The following is an 18,476-nucleotide window of genomic DNA, read 5'->3' as shown; positions in this document are numbered from 1 at the left end:
TCATGTTGAAAGAGCCAACTGTCACCTCCCTCCCCTGTCCTAGGCTTCAAGGAATAGGAGTATGTGAAGGAACTATTCCTCTACATCATTGATCAGTGTCAAGACCTGCCCTCACCTCCCAGATCTGGGACATCCCCAGGTATATGTACTCATAGCCCTCTGCAATGCCCTCCACACGTTTGTTTCTGTTCAATGTCAATCTTCCCCACTGGTCTGCAAGCACAAGGAGGGCAGGTGTCGTGGCTCAATTTCACAGATAAGAGAGCAGATGCAGGTCAGTGACATGTACAGTGGCACCCTGGTTAGTTAGTGATGGAGTTAGAAGTGGTGGCAGGGTTTTGGACCTCAGATGGGAATAAAACATGCAAATTTTGTTATCATGCTCTGAGAGTTACCTGGCAGGGAATGTGTGTTGCTGACGATAGGCTGGTTCCTTGGAGTGAGTTTGCACACCTGGGTATTCTCACAGGCAGCACCAGGCTGAGCTTTTGTCCTGAGCCTGAAAAATGGATCAGATTTCCTGGTTGTGCCCTAAGAGGCCCTGTTGGAGCCCATCTTCAGGCTGGAATGAAGATGTATCTTTTCCCTCCTCTGGTGTTCTTCCTTCTTATGATTGTTGAAAATAAACTTTGTCCTTAACTAGATAGACATCCAGCTCTCCAGGAGGAAAGAGGAAATATGACTTACTACATCAGGCCAAAGCACAGAGCCTTTGGAGCTTGAGGACACTTTCAAATCAGCCCTGGGCAAAGTCTGGGATGGGAATGAAGCCCCGGGGAACTCCTGGCTGAGGCCTGAGGCTTTACTGGAGTTGGGGCTGTTTGCCAGATATCCTTCAACCCATGGGAATGAGATGTAGGCCACAAAGGGAATGGGTGGTTGAACTGGTTTCCTCTGATGCCCTGTGCCTTACTCACTCTCCCTCTTGCTTTCAGGAAACTGTGAGAGTGAAATACCTTCATTCAAATATAATTTATTTCCATACGCTCCATCATGGCAGGCACTGGGTTAGGAGCTTAAGATACAAATGTGAATAAGACCAGTTCTGGCTTTAAAGAAGCTCTGTTTAGTGGAGGGAGATGGGCCATACGCCGCTCACTATGTAATACAATATGAAGTGCTATAAAGCTCGATGTGCTTAGCACATGTTTGAGTACGAAAGTAGGCTTGATGTGCTGTGTTGCTGAGGTGCCAAAAGAAAGCTATGACATTTCTAAGGAGGGGCTAAAAAATTCTGAAGAGTAGAGCCATGTGATCATTTTTGTGTGTTGGATAGGTCTGCAGGTTGTGTTTAGTTTGCTGTTGGGGAGAGACTGGAGGCCGGCAGACTAGTAACAAAGTTCTTTCAGTCATTTAGAGAAAAGACAGTGAAGCCTTGGAGTCTTCGGGGGGTGATATTAAGAAAGAGGGCAGTTTGCAAGATTTCCAGAAGGAAATTGTGTGAGAAGAGGGAGTTGGGGGGATTGAAGACTGGCTGAGGTTTCTAGCTTGGGATACTAGGACACAGTGATGCCCTTCACCGGGGACAGGGAGATCAGAGACTGTGGCCCTGAGGGTGACAAGAAGGTCAGGACGTGGGGCAGGAATAGGCTCAGAGGGGGTGAAGAGGAGGAGCCTGTGGGGAGACACCTTGGAGATTCTTAGATTAAAGAGCTGTAGGATATCTAGACGGTGCTTGTGGAAGAGGGGCAGTGTGCATCAGAGGAAAGACACTGTCCTTTCTTCTAATTGGAATCTTTTGCACTTTTTGTCATCACTTTGGGGCAGTATTTCTAAGAACTTCATTAATATTCTGGAAACTAAGTTTACTCATAGGAAAGCAAACACCATCAGCAAACTGAAGGAGGGGAGAACTTCTGAAGGCACACAATGCTTTCGCCCAAGGCGCCGTAGCAGCAGGCACTCAATTGCAGGGTGAAATTGAATAATGGCTATTTCTGTACAGCAGGAAAGCCTTCTGTCTGGTATAGACTGTGCTGCAGACTTGTTTAATAAGACTCCAGAAATCTGAATAGTATATAGTAACCCATGGGTTACTATAGAGAAAGTATACTTTGGGTATACTGGAGTATATGGGTTTGACTGTAGAGAAATATCCATGTAGGACTCGTTGGCTTGATATTTGAACACTTCAGTTCTCTCCTGGACACTCTTGGACAGTCTTTGAAACTGAGCAAGTTGCACGGGATACAGGACTAATTATCACTCATGATAATCCAGCACCTTGTTATGCAAAATGTGGCCCCTGGGCTGGCAGGGAGCTTGTTAGAAATGTGGAATCTACCAAATGGGAACCTGAACTTTAGCAAGCTCCCCACTGACTCATATGCACATTCAAGTATGAGAGGTACTGGTCTGGCACAGCAAGTTCCAGATTCAGTTTTCCATTGGAATCCAGATACAGTAGCTAAACATCTCTCCAAGCCTCAACCCCAGATGTTTGGATTAAATCAGGTAATGCTCTCAGGTAAAGTAGGTTTGGGAACCACAGGTAGTAGCTAGGTTTGGGAACCACTGGCTTGTATAGGTTCAAAAGTCCTTCTCTGTTGATGGACAAATGGCACGATTTTAGTAAATGGAAATCTAATGTGAGCTCCATGTTTGCCTGGTTTACAATCATGGTATTAACTAAAACCTCAATCCCTTTAAAAAAAAAAAAATACCGTGTCTAGACTGGCAGTGAGCAGCCTTGGCTCCTTACTGTCAAGACAGTTTGATGCATGACACTCAAGAAGGCAGATATGTGTCATCCCTTCCTCATCCCCTACCCCCCACAGCTGCTGTGACCATTCATGCATTGGCAAAAGTTGAATGCGCTTGGCCAATTCTCTGCCTGTTTTGAAAGCAGCTAAAGTCAGCTGATGTTTACTGAGCACTCTGATGAAAATAATTACCCAGGACCAAACAATGTGATCTCCATTAGTTGCATAGTTTGTTTCTGTAGAAGACCACAGCTAGAAGGGGCCTTCCAGAACTCTCCTCCATGCTCTCATTTTATGGATAGAAAAACAGAATCCACAGAGAGGTCAGAACTTGCATTCCAGCTGGTTTCATCCAAGAGGAAAGGATTCTCTGTTGTTTGGAAGAATGCACCACATATTTGTTGCCTAATTAGAGGCACAACATGCACAAGTTTTGTATCCTAAGCTTAATATCAAGCATCGAGAAAAGTGCTGGAAATACAGAAAGATCTGGTTCCTAATTGTTGCCCAGGACCCATTAGACACATGGAGCGCAGATGTCCTGGGATTTCAACAAGCAAGTTCTCGAACGCTGAGGTCTTTAATTAAGCAGGTGTTTGGGAAAGAGGTCCTGTGGAGCTTCCAGCCGTGGCTGGGCTTGTCTCGCTGAGAAATGGCAGTGACCCAGTCTAGCAGCGGGCCTGAGACTGGTTTCAGGGGGAGGCCTAAGAATGTGCCATTGTTACTTTCTTCTTTCTTATCAAAAGCCCCATTAGCTTGAGCAAGGAAGGAATAAAAATGGGCTGGGAAAACATGTTGTTTCACTGGGCAAAAATTTACTACCAAGGAAATATTTTGCCATTTCCAAAAAAGGCTTTTGAAAAGGTATAGCCTTCCAAATACTTCTGGACGGTCTCCCCCTGTGTCACCCAGTGAGAATGTTTCCCTTTGGCCAATGACTGTTCTCTCGTAAGAACAGAGACATTCCTCTGAGGTCGTGTACACAGGTTCGCCAGGGTGACCCCCTTGCTTGTTCACAGTATTGGAGAACCGAAGACAACGCAGGAGGGAAGAGTCATAGGTGGGGTAAAGGCTGATCCCGCTTTGGCTGTGGAATTCAGTGAGATGCACATACTCCTGGGCGTCTGGACGTCTGGACGTCTGCAGTTACAGACTTGTAGATGGACCCGGAGATGCCAAAGTGCAGAGAGGGAGACTGACCCCCGTGAGGGAACGTACCCTGCCCTTTGGCACTTGTGTCCCCATCTCCTGCTGGGTGTCTACCGCTCTGGGGGCGGGGAGTCCCTGGCTCTGGCTACGGTGGAACGAATCCTGCCCTGCAGCCCGTGGAGCCCCAGTGCCGTCATTGTGCTGTCTTTGGTGAATCCCAGATCAGAGCCTGCAGAGGCAGAGGCCGTGCGTCGCCCCTTTCACGGCTGTTAGAAATAGCACCTCATGTGGGAGGGGGGAATAAAATCCCCCGGGGGTACCCTGCCTGTGCTGGGTGGTGGTGATAGGATCTGCGCACACTTTAACTTATGGGCCCTGCTTCGCTCCATTTGGCAGGACACGGGAGGGTCTGGGAGGCTGATGAACTTGCTCCGTGGTACTTACTTACCAAGTGCAGAGCCTGGATTAACATCTAGCTCCGCCTGCCCCCGAAGTTATTTTTTACGCACTAACCCTTCCAGGGGAGGTCTTGGCCCTTTGGTCTTTTTCCCTCTTAGGCTTTGGGGGGGGGGGGGCAGGATGGCTTAGGAAATGTTCTCCCCGTGGGCAGGGATGAATCATTGGTTTTTGTTTTGCATTGTTTTGCAGTTTTTAAAGGACCTTTATTTATTTATTTTTTTTAAAGGACCTTTAATTTCAGTTAGGATGTGTGCTATGAAAACGGTTTAAGTGTTTTCCCTTTAACTTTCAGGAATGAATGTGGAAATGGAAATGCGTGTTGGTATATGATAGCTACATTCACATATAACTAATAGGTGGCATACACGTGTGTGCTTTTTATATTCCATCTGATTTATGCATATGTACGGCAGCATGTTTAGTCTGTTGTGCCTCCCTGTTGAGATCTTTATATAATAAACCCATGAACCAGCACTCAGACTGTGGTCCCTCCCCGTGGCGTTGCCTGAGTCAGCCTGGAAGACTTCATTTGTTTTGTTGTCCGGGTTGTCAGGCGGTTGCCTTCTGATGTCTTATAGCCAGTTTCTCCATCTGCGGCCTCCGTGAGATCCCGCCTGGACCTGACGGACATCCTTCTTCCCACTGCCTTAGCGCAGCTGATACTTTCTGTCTGGCTGAGGACCTGAGACGCAGCTAGCCATGGGAAATCCCATAGGAGCATCCCGAATCTGTGGGCTGCCGTCCTGAAGTGGGGGAGCTCCCTGAGGCCGGCGGCCTCATGAGGGGGTGTCAAGGAGCTGATGGATTTTGCTGACTTTCAAAAGTGAGCAGTGGTTTCAGATTGAGGATGTTTCCAGTCAAAGCCACTCTGGAGACATGTGAAGGAAGGGGTGCCAGCCCAGGCAAAGCTGCAGCATTTGGTGCAGAGGATGGTTTCTCCTGGGCAGGTGCAGCACTGGCTGTGCTGTGCCACCAGGTCCTGGAGATGTGTGTGACCTCTGTCCTCTGGTTGCCAGGGCACTGGCCATCTGGACCGCAGACAGACAGTGCCGCACCTGTGGAGAGATGAGCCATGGGGGCGCTGATAGAGTCCTCCAGGTGCCCAGGCAGTCGACCAGGGCTACAGCTCCCAGGAGCCAGCCAGGGGGCGGGCCCAGGACACCTAGAACGTGGACGGTCCCCTTCTTGGAGGGAGGTGGAGGGAGGTGGAGGGAGAACCCTCCAGCCACCCTGGGGCTTGGGGAGGCCACATACGTGCACACATTGAGCCATAGTGAGGGAGGAAGGGAGGAAGTAGATAAAGCACTGAATGAACAGAGCACCCTGGTTTGGGAGGCTCTTCATAAGGGTCCCACAGGGAAGAAAGTAGCGGGCATGGCGTGGGCACGACGATAGTGATACCTACTCAGGGTGCCGTAACTTGTAATTTTCCACGGATGCAAAAAGGGACGTGTTACCAAAGAATGTCCTTGGAGTGGTTCGATGTCGCTTTCCTCTTCTGTTATTGAAGTCTGATGTATGTAATGTAAGCGACTGGGTTTGAGCTGGAACGTGTGGTGAGTCACTGTGCCCTGGAAGATCCCCACAGCAAGAACCTTCTGGTTTCTGCTCCACCGGGTGTATAAGCTAACCACGGTGGTTTTGTGGGTTGTTTTTAAAGTCCACACACCCCAGGACGCTGGCTGGGGCAACTTATCTGGGGACTTCAAGGCCATAATGGGTGTTGTTCATGTGTTCATTCATTCGTTCATTCACTCATTCACTCATTCATTCATTCATTCACCAAATAATCACTGTGGACGCAGCAGGACACTAGGTTATGTTTTCAGAATATAAAGGTAAGATGCACCCTCCAAAAAACTCCAGGGACTTGTAGGATTCTCAAAAAAAAAAAAAAGTATATATTGACATTCCATTTGATGAGTAAGTGAGAGTTTAAAATATAGTTTTTCCTTGAACGCATGTCAGCAGACATGTAGTTATTCTAATCAAGTGAATTCTTTAACTCCGTAAAAGCTGGGGAGTTTTTTTTTAAACAATGAGTTTTAAAGATGCGGTTTGTAGGCTCACCTAGTTTGCACGCACCCTCGGGAGTGTGCATGTGAGCCGGCGTGCCTGCCGGAGCCCGCTGGGCCCACTGGCAAGGCTCTGGTTTTTCCCTGCAGGAGGCCGCCGCCGCCACATTGTGTGTGTCACAAGTTACACAAACACAAGAGTCTTGAGAACCTGCTCTCACCACGTCTGATGGCTCTTGTCCCCTTGGGTCTCTCTCTCCCTTTAATCCTCTCTGGGCAGGAAAAAATGTGCACAGATTCCTAAGGCCATGCTGTTCCCAGGGCACAATTGCCATCATCCATCACCCCCCGGCTGGAAAAATGTAAACATGTGCTGGCTGATAGTGGTGTTATTTATTATCATAGTGTTCGATATGGATTTGGGCAGGAGTGGCTGCTGGCCAAGCATTATTCGCTGGTCCCCCTGGGAGGCTTCGCGGGGTGGGCAGGACTGGGGGGTGGAAGGGAAGCTGAGGGCAGAGGCAGGAGCTCTTGCAGCCAAGAACAGGTGGGGGTTTGCCACAGAGGCTTGCCATGGAGGCTGCACGTCGTCATGGGGCCGGGGGGTGTGGGGGCTGCCAGCACCTTGGAACCAGGTTCTTGGAGCCTTGGTGCCTAGAGGACTGAAGCCTGGTTTCACCCGATGCCCACACACCTGATCATTTGGGGTGGGGTGGAGATTGTGTAACGGTGTTAGGCCGATGTGCTGCAGGTGACCCGCAGGTGTCACCCGGGCCCCCGAGGCCGTGGCTTACCTGACCCATGGTTCCACTGAACCCGTTGAGGCTACTTCTTGTGCTCACAGCAGGCAAGACTCTGGGCCGTCGCCCACGTGGGGCCCCAGGCACCCCCACAGTCTGTGAGCTGCAATGTCAAGAGGTAGACAGTTTTCCAGGAGGGACAGGAGAGGTGGTGAAAGCTCAACCCTCTTTTCTGCACCTCGGTATCACCTTCTTCAGCTCCCTCTGGACCCGCGATGTTCTTGGGGATATGGCCCCTGTCCTTCCTGCCACAGAGGGCTTTGGAGTAGGTGGGCAGGGAAGCCTGGTCCCTTAGCTCAGAACTTACTCTGTCAGTTTTTGCATCTGTAAGTAGGAGGTATGAGTCCTTCTCCCAGGGCGATTGTGAGAATAAATGTGGCAGCATGTGTGAGGTGTCATATGTGCATGTGGCATCTGCACACAATACACTGCAGATGGAGTACACACAAGACTTCTGCAGGCCACATTACATACCACACATGCACATGACACACATGTGGCCTGTGTATACCACATAGGCATGCTGCACAGGCTTAGTGAGTAGCTTTTATTTTTTTTTTAAATTTTGTTCCTAGACTTTTTTTATGTATTCCTGAGAGACACAGAGAGAGAGGCAGAGGGAGAAGCAGGCTCCATGCAGGGAGCCTGATGTGGGACTCGATCCTAGGACTCCAGGATCACGTTCTGGGCTGAAGGCAGGTGCTTATCCACTGAGCCACCCAGGTGTCCCTCAGTGAGTAGCTTTTAATAGTATTTCCAATTGCAAGTGGTCCTTTTGGAGGAAAAGATGGAGATGAGCCAACCCGAGGGCAGTAATGAGGGGAGCAAAAGTCAGGTGCCCTGAGGAAGCACAGACAGGAAGGCGGGCTGACAGGGGAGGCGCAGGTGCAGGGCCGGGCAGAGCCGGGCGCTTGAAGGGTCACATGCAGTGAGTTAATAGATGAATGTGTAGGGAAGCCAACAGATGGCTGTGGGCAGGTGGCACTGCCTGGAGGGCAGCGGGTCAGCCCTGGGGGCTGCAGCTGCAGGGAGACCACAGGGCCCCGTGAGGCTCTGTGGCAGGGCAGGAGGCCCAGGCTGAAGGATTTCCGTGGATGGAGGGTCCAATCCCACGGCTCCACCACTCCCTTCCTTGAGCAGGAGCTGTTCCCACGCAGGTGCACCACAGACCCCTTAACACCTGAGTGAATGCGCCCACGGCCAGATGTGTTTCCACATCGAGTCATGGTTGTTTTCAAGGTGACCTGCCTTCAGAAAGGGATAGGACGGGAGGCTAGACGAGTCCCCAGGGATGTGTGTACCCTTCGTGGCCGTTTTCTTCTGTGGATCTCCAGGCAGCACACGAGGTCTGCCCCCCACAGAACAGTCAGGGCCTCCGTGTGGTATCCACCAGGGAGGCACCTCCATCTCCTTGGATGGAGCCTGTAGCTGGTATCACCTTCGCAGCGGGACAGGGAAGCAGCTGGCACCACCGGCGGCTCCAGGGCTCTGGGTAAGTGTAGGTGACCTTGTCTGGAACATGTTTGTGTTACAGATGTGGACGAGTGTGCAACGGATTCTCACCAGTGCAACCCTACCCAGATTTGCATCAACACAGAAGGAGGCTACACCTGCTCCTGCACCGACGGCTACTGGCTTCTGGAGGGCCAATGCTTAGGTAACCACTCTCTGGGGCTTGCAGGGACTCTGGGAAATCGATGGCTGCAGGTGGTGTTGTAGAACCAGAGCCCAGCCGGCTGGCCTGAGGGTGCTGGGCTTCTCTTGGGTGGGGGCCAGCGGGGTAGGAGCCTACGGAGCTTGCCCGGCCCTTTTCAAACCACCTGTGACTGTCACCGTCAGTGTCAGTAGCGGAGTTTTTTTTTTTTTTTTAAAGATTTTATTTATTCATAAGAGACACAGAGAGAGAGAGAGAGACAGGGAGAGGGAGAAGCAGGCTCCATGCAGGGACCCCCGGATCACGCCCTGGGCTGAAGGTGGCGCTAAACCACTGAGCCACAAGAGCTGCCCAGTAGCGGAGTTTTTGAATGTAATGTTTAAGGGCCCACAGTTGGTTTTCCATAGACTCACTTCCTGTCTTCAGGACGTTGGCATCCCAGGCAGGAAGTGATGAGGGGTGAGGATTATTCTATCTTAGGTCGACATCATAGTGAGGGGGGGAACCCTTGCTTAGTCACAGAAACATTCCAAGTCCCAAATCAGGATCAGAAGATCCTGACACTCCCCCACCCCCAATACCCACCCCCCAGCTGTGGTCTTTTTTTATTCCCAAGGAATCAGTCATTGCCAGTTGAGAATTTTGCCCCTTGCAGTTGGCATCTGCTATCTGATCTCTCAGTTTATTTTTACTGGAGGGTGATTTTCCTTTCTTCCCCTCTGGTTTCACTCCAGCCAAGTGAATGCATTCATAGCAATTGCTTGCTGTCACTTCAATTCTATTTCTAGGGTGTGATTTCTAATGCTATGTTTCCTTGGAAAAGCCTTAGCAGTGTAAGTTCTCTAAGACACTGTTCTGATGCCCGAAAAATCCATCCTGGAGGAGCCGAGAAACAAATCCAAACAACATCATGGAAACAAAAAGAAAGAAAGAAGGTTCTTTTTCTCCAAGACACTCCTGATTAAGACTTGAGTGTTGGTCGGCTCTAGAGCCCTGCCCAAAGCATCTTGGGGGCCTGACAGGCTAGACTGGACTTGGCGGGATTCTCTTTCCTGGGCACAGGCACCGAAGGGCGGGCTGCACACGGGCATTTGTGAATATGATGGTCACTGCATTTTAACCAACCTTAGTGATGATGGAAAATTTGATGCTACTGATGTGAACATAAGCAGATCAGTGTGAGTGAGTTATTTGTGTGGGAACTTAATATGTCGGCTCTCAGAGCTGGAAGGGATGTTAGATATTATGTCATCCAATTTTTATAGAGTTGGAGACTGAGACTCAAAGAGGGGGAACATTTTGAACAAAGCTGAGGTGAGTGAGTTGGGCCTGAAATCTGGCTCCTCTCTCTCAGTCCAGTTTTTCCTCCAAGGGAAAGGGGAGGCTAGAGAGGACCGGGCAAGCAGGACACGGGCCCCATGAAGGAGACTTCAGGGCCGGGGGCCCCTTCCCCATCTGAGGGGGACCAGGACCTGGGACACCTCTCTCCTTGGGAGGGCTGTTCTCTCCCACAGGGCTTGTAGCTTTGGGGGGGATGTTCCTGGAGCCCTAACGTGGTACCACGTGCACAGCCTGCTCACACTCCACATCCTAAGTGAAGATGTCTCCCAACTGTGGCTTACTTAGTTCATGCCTTCTCCTGGCCACATCTTCTTTGCCTTCCAAAACCTGGATTCCATGCCCGTCTACCACCCCTTCTGTGCACCTTGGAGGCTCTTGCAGAAAAAAGGAGGCGCTGGGGGCTGCTTTTCCTGCAAGGTACCCTGAGGCAGAGGGGGGCCCTTCCCGGCCTCAGTGACTGTGCCCTGACCTGGAAACAGTCAGGACCAGCAACTGTCAGTGTGCTTTCCCAGCAGGCACTGCAGAGTACTCGGTGGGTCCTGGGGAGGAGGGCTGAGTTCCAGGTGGTTGCTGCTCAGATAGAGAACAGAGTCACAAGGGCTAAGCACGGCCTCTGAGGGGCTGAGCAATAGGTTAGGTGGAGGTAGGTGAAGGTAGGCTCGTTTGTGGCAGTGCGTGTAGAAACCAGGTACAAGGACAGGTTCTGGACTGGTCTCCAGGGCCCTGGCTGGATTCTGGTTCTAGAGGAACCGGGGACCCAGGAGGAAGCCTCTGGGGGAGATGGGTATAATGTGATAAGGCCCAGTTACTGCCGCAGTTGGATCCACTGGTCACAGCAGGTGCCTGGACGGGTGAGGACTTGGTCTCCCTCTGTGGGTGTCACTTGAGGCATCCCATCCCACAAGAGTGAATCCTCTTGCCCATCAGCCCATTCACTTGGGGTAATGGGGACTGCTTTCTCAATGACATCAGGTTCCCCGTTGACTGGCACATGTCAGCAGCAAGGACAGGTTGCCCAGATCTGCTAAAAGCAGCCTCCATTCACCCACAGAACCGCTTGCTCAGGGTGAGCCAGCCATGGCTGGGAAAGGTGTGCTTGCCCAGAGTTTTAGTTCTGCTCGGTGCAAGCAGGAGATCCAAGGTGAAGCCCGGCATCCTTGTATCACTGGATTCGTCAGTCTCCAGACTGTGGTGCTGCTGCTTGCCAGGGCCCGCACTTGCTCTTATTCCTGAGAGCTAGACAGATACGGCTAAGAGCTGGCGAGGGATCTGTTGGAGCACAGCTGTGCACTCCTCTTGCACTCTCAGCCACTTGTCCCTTCCTGAGGTGCTGAGACATCTCTTCAGAGTCTTAGAGTAGACTCTTCATGTTGGGTAAATCTTAGCATCGAAGATTGGAGTTGGACAGAATCTTGGAGGCTGTCTTGCCCCGCATCCTTGTCTGAGCAGACATTTCTTCTACAACTTTCCAGACAGGTGCAGGTGTTCATGGGACCGAGACAGGTCAGGAAGGGTGGTGGGTGGATGGAGCCTTAGACCCCGGAGTGCATCACCATCCCTGACATTCAGTGGGTCCTGGCTTCCCCTTAGTTCCCCTTCCTCTCATGGTCCTGCTCTCGAAGAGGTGGGCATGCATGATGCTGGGCGTGACCCCTTGATTGGGAAGAAATGTCTCACCTTGCTAGTGTTTCTCTTTCCAGACATTGATGAATGTCGCTACGGCTACTGCCAGCAACTGTGTGCAAATGTTCCTGGATCCTATTCCTGTACGTGCAACCCTGGCTTTACCCTCAACGAGGATGGAAGGTCTTGCCAAGGTATGTGACGCGAACGATAACTCGAACACGATGTGAAACACTAGACGCTGTCTGCTCCAGAGTCTGACAGTTTCTGTGGTGTCTGTTCTTGCTCATGGTCATTGTGCTTACAGAACCTTGAGGTCCAAACTAAGGTTATGGGAAACATCTCAAAAAAGCACCACAATCATCCATCAACTGGGGCTTATGATTTCATGGATTTGCTTCTCTCCATGTGTCTACTTTCCAGAAGAGGTCTTGCCAGCTTTCTGGGCTAATTGGAAATTTTCACACATGTCCTATAGCCTGAGTTCAATTTTTGATGCTTGGGGGGCGGGGTGGGGGCTGTGTGTCAGGAAGGGCTCTTGAGCCTTGGTGAATTACACAGTAGACACCCTCTGTGCAGGGGTTTCATGGGCAATTTCCATGGCTCTCCCTCCAGTTTTCCCTATGACCCATGCTAGCAGGGCCTGTGCCTTAGCAGAGTCCAGGGGGTGATGATAATTTACGATTCAGCATTCCCCACAAAACCGGAGTGAAACAGAGGCCCCTGGGGGCTCAGCGGTTGAGTGTCTCCCTTTGATCCTGGGGTCCTGGGATCGAGTCCCACATCGGGCTCGCTGCAGGGAGCCCACTTCTCCCTCTGCCTGTGTCTCTGCCTCTCTGTGTCTCTCATGAATAAATTAAAAAAACAAACAGTGAAACAGAGGTTTTGTTTTTGTTTTTGTTTTTTTGAGAGAGAGAGAGAGAGAGAGAGAGAGAGAGAGAGCAAATAGGGGGAGGAGGGGAAGAGGGGGAAGGAGAGAGAGTTTCAAGCAGGCTCCCTGCCCAGCCTAGAGCCTGATGTGAGGCTGGATCTCACCATCCTGAGACCGAGCCCTGAGCGGGAGCCAAGGGTTGGACATGCAGCCACCTGAGCTGCCCAGGTGCCCCGAGACAAAGGCCTTCTCTGAGTTTTACATGATCACTTCAAATACTGATAAGTGAGAAAACACAGCACATGCCTTCTGCAGTCTCCATCTGGAGGTTTCTTCTGCCCAAGAAGTGAATGGAGGCTCCAGGCCCAAGGAGTCAGTGCCAGAGCTGCCCGGCCCCACCCCGGCTGGGCCTCTAGCCCCCTGCCTGGCTCTGTCCACCGTGGAGGTGGGACTGGAGATGCAGAATGAAGGCTTTGTTTGGAACTTGCCACCAGGTTCTGCAGGGCCCATTTCCTTGTCACACCATTTGAGGTCTGGCGGAGGGCTTGGCGCCAGCTGGTTGAAAGATATTATGTTTCCATTAGCTTAATCGTATCTAAATCATTGGGTAAACAGGAAGGCATCGGCCCTTAAAGGGGCTGATCCTGGACTCTTTGTAAGTCTTTCCTCCAAAGCTGGTTCTGCTTATTGTTCCAGAAGTCTCCACCGAGTTCCTCTTGCCAGGGGAGGCGATTTTCTTCTGAGAACCAGGCGGACCCTGGAGGTTGAGGGAGCTGATGGGACAGGGGCCCTTCCTCCCCCCGGGCCCTGGGTGCTGGGAGGAGCACATAGGGCAGAGGCGGCTTCTCTGCGCGGGCCTGGGCTGGGAGGGCAGCGTGGCTTCCACCGAGAGGCTGGCGAGGCGCTTCCAGCACCCAGAGAGAACAGCTGACGCCTGGTGTCCTTCAGGCGTCTCAGGGACAGGCCTGTGATGAGACGCAGGTGAGACACCTGGCGGTGCCAAGTCCACAGCGCGCCAAGGCCTGCACACCGGCCCCCAGCCACTGGGACATTGCGTCAGCAGCGTCCTCAGCCTAAACAGGGTGTTATGTTCTCTGTTGAGCTCCTGGAATCCTCCTGCTTCATTCAGCAGGGCACTCAAGTGTGCGGGACCCAGGAGGCACAGGGCTATGGGACTGTCGCTCCACAGGGGCAGCTGAGAGCTTAGAGAGCCAGGCCACAGCTCCCTCATCCTGGTCAGCATGTGGCCGGAAGCCAAGGACACCAGCCCTAAAACTGGGCAGTGCCATCCTGCCTGGACTTTACTCCAAGGCCCACCGCCACGGCATTTCCTGGCTTCTTTCTGGGGTGCAGAGCCTCCAAGCTCTGTTGGGAAGACTGGGGTCTCACTGGGCCCTCCCTGCAGAGCCCCGCTTTTTGTTTTGTTTTGTTTTTTCTTTCTTTACTCCCTCTAAAAGCTCCAAGGATGCAGGAGTTGTGTGGGCCCAGGACCAGCTCTCCCCATTAAGAAAAGTTCAAGCTGTTCCCTATTTAGGTGTCTCACTCTGAAAACACCCAAACTGCTGTCTAGAGCCTTAAGAGGTTGACCTTGACTTCCAAGGGGATAGAAACTCTCTCAGCTGGGACTTGGGTCATTGGCATATAGGGCTAGGGAGAGGATGTGCTTAAAAAGGGTCAGCCAGTGCCAGTACAGAAAGGGGCTCCCTCCTTCCCCTCCCCTCACCCCGCTGAACTCTGCAGGATAACTCATGGGTGTTATGGGGGGATCCCCAACTCAGGTCCCAGTTCCAGCTCTGGTCTTGTCACTTCAGGGACTTGGGCATATCTCCCAACCTCAAAGCAACCTTAAAATTATTGATGTATCAGGGATGTACAATCAAGTGCACATTAAAGGCACATTATTTCATAAACGTTGCCACCTGTAGACCCCCATGCAGCCATCACCACGCTCAAGGTGATGAAATATTCCATTATCTAAAAGGTTCCTTGTGCCCCTCTGTGGTCCTCTCCTTAACCCACTGGACCTGTAAGACAGGGCTGTGGTCCTTGGAAGGGTTTGGCACATGTGAGATCCTTTGGTCCTAATGAATGACATTGTTAACAAGCCTTTGTCTCAGCTCAGGCTGCTGTGATAAAATACCAGACTGGGTGGCTTAAGCAACAGAAATTTATTTTCTCATAGTTCCTGAGGCTAGAATCCCAAGGGCAAGATGCTAGCACAGTCAGGCGCTTGTGGGGGCTCTGTCCCCGGCCCGCGGATGGCTGCCTTCTTACCATGTGCTCACGTGGCTGAGGGAGCAAGCGTTAGCCCTCTGGTGTCCATTCTCATAAGGGCACAGTCCTATCGTCAGGGCCCCGCCTGTACGACCTCATTTAACCTTAATTACCTCCCAGGTGCCCATCTCCAAATATAGTCATGTGGGGGTGAGGGCTTCAACATAGGAATTTTGGGGAGGGACGCAATTCAGTCTCTAGCAGTGATAGACTTGTTACTGGAAGGGTCATGGTTATCCCTTGACTTGAGACTTTGAGGTCATCGGTGGTGAGGGAAGAGCCAATCAGCAAGATAATGCAGCAGGTGATGAGAAAGAGCAAGTGTTGCCTGGAAACTCCTGTGGCTGAGCCTTGGAGCCTGGCCTTCCTAGGGGGAGTATGTGGCTACATGCATGCACATGGGTCTGATGTGTACACAGGCCTTCCAACCCTTCCAGCCTCTGAGCACAGAGGCCCTGGTCCTCCCGGGAACCCTCTGGGGTCTGTGCTCCGGATCTGGTGGGTCCTGGCTGAGATCCTTGGAGCCTGGGAATCTGGTCTCCTGGTGCCAGCAGATTTTGTGGCCGGTGCGTTTTCTGCCTCGTCAGTGGGACTGTTCTGTTGTGAGGATGGCCAGTGATGGGTTATTGCTTTCCACAGACGTGAATGAGTGCGCCACTGAGAATCCCTGCGTGCAAACCTGCGTCAACACCTACGGCTCTTTCATCTGCCGCTGTGACCCAGGATATGAACTTGAGGACGATGGCGTTCACTGCAGTGGTAACGGGCTTTGGCGTTTGGTGACTTCCATCTCTCCTAGGGGGGTGAGGGAGGCGAGGAAACATCCTCTACAGGTGTTTCCTCTCCTTTCCCAGACGCATCCCCAGTTTGGGATATTTCCCAGGGCAGTGGGGTCATGATCACACCAAGCAGAGATGAGTCACTTCCTGGAAGATGGAGTAGGGCCCCCTCCCTTATCATTTGGCCTTGAATGCAGAAGCCAGCAGAGCTGTCCTTAGGGTCTGATGTGGGGTGAAGAGGGAAAGGAATCACCTGGGTTTGTGTACTGGTTTGAATTATCTGTCCCTACCCAGCGCTGACGAGTCCTGGGGTAGTGGAGGTGGTGCTCGCAGAGGGAAGTGGTGTCAGTATAGTAGGTCTCTCATGGGGGAGGGTGGTGGGGCCCTGAATGAGCGAGATCATGTGTGTAAGTAAAAAGGCTCCGTGAACCTCTGGACGTGTACGGATGCACACGGCCTAGCTCCAGGCCGGGCACACAGCGTGCACACGATCAGCGGTGCTCAAAGCAACCATGACTGAATGTTGAATGAATGAATTCTTCATCATTTGTGAGAACATATTGTGGCTCTGTCAGCCCTTCATAAACCCCGTCCAAGACCAAGAAGCTGTGAGTCTCTGCCAGCGCTGTCTTATGAATGTCGTTCTGATTTCCTTATGAAACCTGTAATGAGAACCTTGTAAGCTCCTACACGCCATGAGAGTGGGGATGGCCTTTCACTCGCATGAATCCTGGTAGCCTCCTGCGCGGAGCCACGGCCAGCTTGTTCTTTCTTCTGTTCTTCCTGCTTCCCCTTCTTTTCTTGTTTTTTTTTTTTTTTCTTTCTTTTTTTTTTTTTTTTGTAAATACTGTTTTAAAGTCAACCCCGTTGCATCCACTTTTGGCCCTGTGAGCAATTGTGAGTTGGCACAGTCCAGATCAACGAGATGTCCCGCTGTATTCTTCAAAATAAGCGAACCCTACCCGAGGGCGTGAAAATCTTTGTCCTGCTGAATGGAAAGTTCCTTAATCCTGGTTTCACTGTGACGGGAACTGACCCAGGTCGTGAATGAGACTGGTCTGGTAGCTTCACCGAGGCCCGGGGTGCTGTGGGGACAGAGCTCTCTGAACAACCGAGCCCCCCTTCCCAGGGCCCAGGAGGCCAGAGCCCAAGCAGCAGTGGCAGAGAGCTTGAGGCGGATTAAATGTCTGCCCCAGAAACGAAAAATGTAGCTTCAGGCCTGAAAAGCTACTTTCCTCCTAGATTTCAGTTCCTCCCATGGCCCCCTAAGGACTAAGAGTGGGGAAAGGTTGGCGTTATGAGGAGGATTATTTGTTTCTCTGGGAGTCTGTATACATCCATGGGTGTTTACCGGCCATCTGCAGGGGTGGTGCCAGAGGGTGATGGGAGACGGATGGAGCTGTTTCAAATCCTAGCTCCATTCAGTGCTTTCCTTGGCCAAGTCACTAGGGTGGCCATAAAGATGAGAAGAACTGGTGACCTGTGCTGTTCCATGTTAATTTACTTTCTCGGGCAGCCCGGGTGGCTCAGCGGTTTAGCACCACCTTCAGCCCAGGGCCTGATCCTAGAGACCCGGGATCGAGTCCCATGTCAAGCTCCCTGCAGGGAGCCTGCTTCTCCCTCTGCCTGTGTCTCTGCCTCTCTCTCTCCCTGTGTCCCTCATGAATAAACAAACAAAATCTTAAAAGAATTTACTTTCTCTGGGCAGAAGGGTAAGAGACTTCTGGCTCCTCAGAGACTTTTACATCCCTGGTGGTTTGGGAAGGATTTTCACATGACTCATTTACCAGAAATGGTCCTCTTCTCCTCCAGGACACCCACCTTCCACCTTCCTAAGACTTAGAGTGACCCCTGGCCACCACAGGCTGTCGGGTTGGCCCAGGATAAACAGTGCGACACAGGGACTTTGTTTTCTGCATATCCCCTTTCTCTGCTCCTCCTCTTTTGCAGGAACTGTAATTCTCAGTGCTACCGAGGCTAGTACGGCCCATCTACGCAGCACCAGCTCCTTTCTGGCTACGTCGTCTTATCTCTCGGGGACTTGCTAAGCTAAGCTGATCCTGGGAACCATGGCAGGTTGTCACGTCAGTGAGTGAAAGTGGCCTCAAGGGTGCTCCTGGCCAGAAGCCAGGCTTGTATTTGAGCTTTTTGGTGGAGACAAGAGCCAGGGCCCTGGTCAAGCCCTGGGGATTGCAGATCCCAGGATAAACCGAGTGGGCCTGCTGGGGCCCCTCTCTACCCAGCAGGAGGTGGAGGCAGGTGCTGCCTTCTCTGTCTGCCCTGGAGCAGCCCCCAACCTTAGAACTCCTCAGATCTGCTGATTTTAAGTCTCAAGCATGATCGCTGAGGGAGACATTACAGCATTGTGTTGACCAGTCATAGGATCTGGAAGCCGGCTGGCTGGCTGGCTTCAAATCCCAGCTTTCCTGCTTACTCGTTATCTACAAACTTAGTCAAGTTACCTAACCTCTGCAGTCCTCAAGTTTTTCTCTATAAGATGTAGCTAGTAATAGCGCTTCCTTCATGGGGCTGAGGTGAGGATTAAACCAGATGCAACATGGGGCGCCTTGCGTCAGTGGAGCATGTGACCCTTGATCTGGGGGCTGTGAGTCTGAGTCCCGTGTTGGGTGTAAAGGTTACTTAAAAATAAAATCTTTTAAAACAAGATTCATGAGAGACACATGAGAGACACACACACAGAGAAGCAGAGACACAGGCAGAGAGAAGCAGGCTCCATGCAGGAGCCTGATTTGGGACTTGATGCCAGGACCCTGGGATCACGTCCTGAGCCCAAGCAGACGCTCAACTG

General features: G+C 51.6%; 1 protein-coding gene across 2 annotated transcripts in view; it reads left to right on the top strand.

Moving 5' to 3' along the window:
• FBLN5 (fibulin 5) overlaps positions 1 to 18,476 on the top strand; it is a 69,045-nt gene that overhangs the window by 37,182 nt on the left and 13,387 nt on the right. For both annotated transcript variants that reach the window (XM_072761157.1, XM_072761156.1), the window contains 3 exons: positions 8,660 to 8,782; positions 11,821 to 11,937; positions 15,528 to 15,647. In XM_072761157.1, the coding sequence (XP_072617258.1) occupies positions 8,660 to 8,782; positions 11,821 to 11,937; positions 15,528 to 15,647 (360 nt within the window). The remainder of the gene's footprint in view (positions 1 to 8,659; positions 8,783 to 11,820; positions 11,938 to 15,527; positions 15,648 to 18,476) is intronic.

The sequence above is a fragment of the Vulpes vulpes genome, chromosome 6, assembly GCF_048418805.1.
Source record: "Vulpes vulpes isolate BD-2025 chromosome 6, VulVul3, whole genome shotgun sequence".
In the NCBI taxonomy this organism is placed as follows: domain Eukaryota; kingdom Metazoa; phylum Chordata; class Mammalia; order Carnivora; family Canidae; genus Vulpes; species Vulpes vulpes.
This window is presented reverse-complemented; position numbering and strand designations above follow the sequence as displayed.